Below are 6,573 nucleotides of genomic sequence, written 5' to 3'. Positions count from 1 at the left end.
GACCAGGAGGTGGTGTGGTGGTTAAGGCACTGGACACTCACTCCCACATGCTGATGGTGGTTCAAGTCCCGTATCTGGTGGCTTGCTTTCTCACTTTCTCTTCCTCCCCCCACCCCCTCTGTGTGTGTGTGTGTGTCTGGTCAAATTAAAAGAAATGAATGAATAAATAAAAATACATAAATAACTCTTTAAAAAAGAAAAGAACAGAAAAGAGGCAAGAAAGAAGACTTTTCACATGATCCATAATAATTTCCGAAATACACTGGGTGAAAAAGGTACAGATGAGCGTGACGGAAACAGGCACACGGACCCACGCTCTGCAGTGTAGTGGAGCCCCTGGGGGCAGAACCAGGACACTGGCAACGAGCTGCGTCTAGGGAGGTGGCTGGCGTGAAGGGGAGGAGGACTTTTTGGGGTACACCTGCATGTGGAACCCTGTATGACCCATCCCCACGAGTTTGTAACCGTTTCCTGACTTAGGTCAGTACACAGGAAGGGCTAATCCGTGCAGAAGAAAGCGCTCCAGGCTGGGAGGCAGGTGGCCTGTTTCTACTCCTGCCCTGCCCACTCCTGCTCTGGGGCTCAGCTTCCTCATCTGTAGAATGAGGGGACTGAGCCGATGGTCTTCAAGGTCCCTCCCAGCTCTCGCAGCCTGGGTCTCTATGTCTCCCACCCCGACTTCCGCCCCGGCTTACAGAAGGCCGCAAGGCACGGAGAGGTCAGAACTGCTGCTCCTGCTGTCTCCGCTACCTGCGGCCCCCTCGGCACACAAGTCGACAGCCAGGAACGCCTCTCAGGGTCACCCAGGGAGCTTCTGAAGAAACACAGGCGGTACTGCGGAGACACTGTCTCCGATGGCCTCAAACAGGCTTGGTACCCACGTTCAAGAAACAGAACCGAACACCAGGTGACACACTGAGTGCTCACTACCTGCCAGGGTGGTTCTAAGCACTTCCATGGCATAACCGGCCTTGGGGGTCACAGAGTTTACTACAGAACCTGGGTGGGAACCCAGGAACCAGGAAGGCCCCACCGCCGAGCCCCAGGCCTGTCGCATGGGAGAAGCACTGTGGTGCTGGAAAATGTAGATTTCTAAGGAAGAAATAAAGGAATTCTTGAGCTTGGGTTTCATGTTTTTAAAGGCCTGCTGAATGTTTTTAACTGCTGACTAGGCTAGAATTTTTCATCTTGCTGCCACTGGCTCACTGACATTTGTTGTGACGCCGCTCTGCCCATCTCTGCTCAATGTGCAGTCATGTTCTGAACCACACGGCCCTGGCTCTTTCCCACTGGCCAAGGCTGACAAGCCAGGTGTCACCTGACCAAAGGGCAGGCGACCCAAAGCCAGCCAGCACCTCTAAGGTGGGCTGGCATGGAAAGCTGCCGGGCAGGTGGGACTCCCTGTCCAGGTGAGCTGAGAATGTGGGGGGCAGACTGGCAGGTGGCTGAGGCTCAGGCGTGCTGGAGGGCAGAGTCCAGGCCGGGTGAGTTGACGCAGCCAGAGCATGAGGAGGAGGAAGTCAGTGCTGGGGAACCAGAGCTCTGAGACAGAGAAACGCTCCTCAGTGCCGAGAGGGGACAGGCTGCTTGCTCAAGGGCAGAGTGGCTGACGTCCAGAGACAGGGAGGGAAGCAGTCCCATGGCTGCCTGTGTTCGGACAGCTTTTGCCTCCCGGGTCCTGGAGTTCTTGGTGTGGATTCCTGGGCACCCTGGAGTCCCTCACACCCCGTGTACTCCACCAGCAAAGCTGCTCCCATCTAAGAGCCAAACCAGTCTGAGGACCCTCTCTGTCTCAAGTGACTGGGTGTGTTCTCTGCCATCTGCCTCCTCCTGACTACTCTCCATGCTGCACGTCCGTTCTGAGGCGGTGTGAGGGCAAGCAGCCCCGCCTACCTTGGGACAGGTCCTTGTGCAGTTCATGATGGTGTGGCAGCGGTACAGAGAGAACGGGTCCTGCAGCTTGGCCAGGCGCTCCTCTGTGAAGTCGTCTCTGGAGTCAATCATCCAGCGGTAGGCCTGGGAAACCAGGGGCTGGTTAGCCGGGCTGTGAACACAGTGGGCCAGAGCAGCACCAGGGCTCAGCCCTAGCTCGGGCAGCGCAGGAGAAAGGGAGTTTGCCCAGCTTAGCTGTCTCGGCTTGGCACTCTGTAATTCCTGCCTGTCTTTCAAGGACAGGTTCCCAACTCCTTTGTAACTGAGCATGATGAATGGCCCCTGCGGACCTTTGATCCACACTGCATTTGGTTTCGGGTGCTTAATTACACACCACTGCATCGCTTCCTACCTACTTCATGTTGCTCAGCAGCTCCCTACCCAGCTCATGAATTAGTGGAGGCAGAGCCCGTGGCCTATGAGTCTGCCTTTAAGTAAGCCAATGCTTTAATAGACCTGTCTAGAGAGAATAATGATTCTTTTCATTTGTACATCCATCCCAGCTGCCTGGATTAACCACGTGACCCCTGGCCAGCTCTAGCAGCACGAGGGGATCCCTACATTTCTCAACGACTCAGACCACCTGGTGCACGTGACCAGTATGAACGCAGCTCCGTTCTCAGTCTCACACGGCTGGAAGTTGCTACTGCTCATGTGGTCACACAAGCACACAGCTTCTCTTTTTGTGGGGAAATGAGAAGCTGTCTTCTGGGTTGCCTAAAGCTTGTGAAAAGCACTGACCACAAATCTAAAAAGCACACGCTTTCTGGGAACAGACACGATGACTCTGCAGTGAACTGTGCATAAGAACTTACATACGGCGAAAGGCGATGAAAACCAAAACTTTCTTCTAAGGAAGCTCTGAACTCAGGCTTTCATTAGCGTGGAAACAATTTCCAACCTGACAGCTGGTAGGTAATCTTTAAAGTCACATGGACATTCGTCTCTCCCCAGGCTGCACATTAGAAACCCCTGTGAGAGGGAGCTGCGACGCCTTCTGACAAATGCAGCCAGCGGACAGCTAACAGCCCGCCGCACGGGGACTCCACCTGAAACATCTGCAAGGCAAGGTTTGCCAAAAAGCATGCCACGACCCCTTGGGGGGAACCCTGACCACGACAGAACAAAGGCATTTTGCAGATGAAGCCTCAGAGCTCTGGAAGTCAAGTGAGCACAGTCACCCAGTCTGCCCTGGCTGCCACTGAAAGAAAACATCCCCCCTCGGCTGGCTGGCTCGCAGCAGCCCACGGCCCTCTTGGATTTCTGGACACTCAGTTCTAATTTCTCTGAAGTAACCAAGCAACAGCTCACCTGCATAAGAACAGCAGGCCCCAAGTATTTGTCTCCGTTCCACCAATAGCTGGGGCAGCTGGTGCTACAGCAGGCACAGAGGATGCACTCGTAGAGCCCGTCCTGTGTGGAGAGGGGGTGGTCAGGGGCAGCGAGGGAAGAGCCCCGTCATGGCGACGGCTGGTTAGATGTGATGTCTGGGGTCAGTGCGGAAAGTGCCTACTTGGATGTAGTTTTCTTGGCAAAATCCAGGAGGTGATCTGCAGAGACTTAGCAGATTCATGCAAAGATCTTAACATAAACATTTGCTGAATTAGAGTCCAAGGTTCTTTTTTTTTCTTTTGGAGAGGTTTTTTGCTATAGGGTGTGTGTGCTCGCCAGAAAGACAGAGAGAGAGAGAGAGAGCGCGAGAGCGAGAAATCACCCCTCAGAGGGGATGGCCATGCTACAATCCCTTCTCCTCCATTCTCCTCTCAGGATCTTGGGCACACACACACCCGCCCACCCACACCCGACATGAGTTTAAGCCACCGGATCCGGGACTCGAACCGCGGTTGACTATATGGGAGTCCAGCAACATAGCCATTATGCTAACTGCTGGTCCCTAGAGTCCAAGGTTCTTAAGTCCAAGTACAATGCACTTACTCTTTTGTAAACATTTAACCCTCACTTACCTAAAAACAAAATGAACAAAAACATGGGGCTGGCAGGTGGCATGGTGGTTAAGGGTGCTGGACTCCTACGTGGCTGACAGTGATTCAAGTCCTGGATCTGGAGGCTTACTTTCTCACTTTCTCTCTCTCTCTCTTTCTGGAGATATGAAATAATAATAATAAAGAAAAAAAGTTAAATAAAATAATTCTTAAAAAACATTTAAAAAAAGCTTAACCACCTATAGGGTCATCTGCAAAGTCATGTCTTTTTCCGGGTTTCTATGCAAAAATGGACCATGACTTTCTGACAACCCAACAGAATGCAGCCAGAAGGGAAGCAATTAAAAAGGACCTGGGGTGGGTGGACTAGCAGTTAGTGTAATGGCTATGTCGCTGGACTCCCATGTAGTCGACTGCGGTTCAAGTCCCGGACCTGGTGGCTTAAACTCATGCCGAGTGCGTGTGCGTGCGTGCTCAAGATCCCGAGGAGAATGGAGAAAGGACTGCGGCATGGCCGTCCCCCCTGGGGGGTGATTTCTCCCCTTTTCTGTCTCTGTCTGTCTGGTGAGCGTACGTACCCTATAGTAAAAACCTCTCAAAAAAAAAAAAAAAAAAAAAAAAAAGAAAAAGGGTCACAGCAGAAATGCCACTCTCTGTGATGCTGAACCCCCACGGAAGGACCCAGGCCGGCACTCTGACAGCTCTCTGTACATACCTGGTGTACACGTGCTATGTCTGGGCTGGCTGAGGCCAGGACTAAAGCACGGCACGGAAACTGTTGGGAGTGCCCTCAGAAATAAACTTGAAAATAAGTAAGTGGGGCCAGCTGGTGGCGTCGTGGGTAAGGCAGCTAGGTCCCACAGGGTTGACTGTGTGGTTTGAGTCCTTGACCTGGCAGCTTGAGAAACGTGCCAGATGTGTTTGTGTGAATGCCCAAAAACCCAAGAGGAGAATGGAGGAAGATGGGGCTGCAGTGGGGCCATCCCCCCGGGGGGTGCTTTTGTCCTCTCTCTCTCTCATGAGTTCATGTGCTCTCTAGCAAATTAAAAAACAAAACCAGAGGGCTGACGCCTCACGTAGCAGACAACAGCGTCCACTCTGGTTCAACAGAAGAGACCCGAGGTCTGCAGTGGGAACATCAACACCCTAATAATCAACAGACCTGCCTGGGCACCACGGGCTCCGACCCTGCCTGGTTGGATCACCACGGTACCGTGACGTGAGTACCAGCAGATCCCACTCACAGCAAGGGGGGGCCTCTGAGAGCTTAGAGCACACGCTGCAAGCAACAGAGCTGGGTGTGGCCCGGGCAGTCTGGCATCCCCGCTCTTCGACACCTGCCGCACTGACCAATGTGCCCAGTGGTTCTAACAAGCCAGACCTTCTGATTGCAGAAACAAAGACTGATTAAAGGGAGGGCGACGGGAGGGGCACACTGACACAGTGAAGCTGACAGCAGATGAGACAGAGCTGATGGCTGTAACTGGGCCGTGGGTCTTTATCCAAACCTGTTAGGTTAGTTGGCGGCCCCCTGGTTAGAGCACAAGGTCAGAGGATTGAGAGCCTTAATTACAGTCAGGTTCTTTAACCCATTCACGTAGAAAAAATCTGTCAAAAAAAATTAACTGGAATCTTTTGGGTAGAATTTGAAGAATGAAGATGTTCATCTAGCCTTATTTACGACAGTAAAAAAACTCCAGTCTCATGGTTTAACAACAGTGGAATGGTGTAACAGTGCATGGCGGTGGAAGGTAAAATGTAAGTCAATGCTTACAAAGAATTTAAAAAAAGTATTTAATCTTATTTATTATTATTACTTTAAAATTTGCTATAGGGCACATGCACTCACCAGAGACAGACAGAGAAAGACAGAAAGTGAGAAAGCAAGTGACCAGGTCTGAGACTCAAACCGCAATCGACCATGTGGGAGTCTAGCCTCTTAACCGCCATGCCACCTGCTGGCCCCAAGAATTTTTAGACATGAGGAAAATGCTCACAATGACATAACTGAACAAAGCAGGGAACCACCACATGTTTCTATTTTGATCTCAGACATAGAAAAGCCTAATGGGTAAAAGAAAAACAAAGGTAATCCTAAGTACTGGTAGGGTTTATCTTTGGATGGCAGAATTATACATGATTTAAAAATCAGTTCTTTGTATTTTTCGGTTATTTATAAAGTTAAGTGTATTAATTTAAGGAAGTAAAGAATGCTAAACAGATGTTTGCTATTCAAGTAAAACCCCCATGATCTAGAAAGCCTGCTCAGGAGCCCCTTACTCCCTAGCAACGCTCCCTCGGGCAGCGCGCACTAGCTGCGAGCCCGCAACGCGCCCTCGGGCGGCCCGCACTAGCTGCGAGCCCGTCTGGAAGGTGAGAAGATGGGCTGGGCCACAGTAGCTGGTTCTAGCCTGGACTCGGGATACGGCAGACTTTCTGGGAGTCAGAAACAGAGTGAGAGATGGCCCAGCCTGTGGCCTCATGGTTAAGGTGGCTGATTCTCACGTGGTCAACTGCACAGTTCAAGTCGTGGGCCTGGTAGCTTGAAAAACACACCAGGTGTGCATGCATGCACACCCACAACCTCCAAAGGAGGGAGAAGTGGAGGAAAAGGGATTATGGCGCAACCATGCCCTGTAGTGGGTGCTTTCTCACTGCTGCCCCGCCTGTGTCTCTCTGGTGAGTGCAAGTGCATATG

General features: G+C 51.7%; 1 protein-coding gene across 1 annotated transcript in view; it reads right to left on the bottom strand.

Moving 5' to 3' along the window:
* Nucleotides 1-6,573, bottom strand: part of SDHB (succinate dehydrogenase complex iron sulfur subunit B) — a 47,445-nt gene that overhangs the window by 3,313 nt on the left and 37,559 nt on the right. Inside the window, exons 6-7 of the mRNA XM_006145230.3 lie at nt 3,244-3,345; nt 1,894-2,016 (exon numbers count right to left, since the gene is read on the bottom strand). Coding sequence (XP_006145292.1) covers nt 1,894-2,016; nt 3,244-3,345 — 225 coding nt within the window. The remainder of the gene's footprint in view (nt 1-1,893; nt 2,017-3,243; nt 3,346-6,573) is intronic.

The sequence above is a fragment of the Tupaia chinensis genome, unplaced genomic scaffold (assembly GCF_000334495.1).
Source record: "Tupaia chinensis unplaced genomic scaffold, TupChi_1.0 Scaffold000146_1, whole genome shotgun sequence".
Classification (NCBI taxonomy): domain Eukaryota; kingdom Metazoa; phylum Chordata; class Mammalia; order Scandentia; family Tupaiidae; genus Tupaia; species Tupaia belangeri.
Note: the sequence above shows the minus strand (reverse complement) of the source record. Positions and strands in the feature narration are given on the sequence as shown.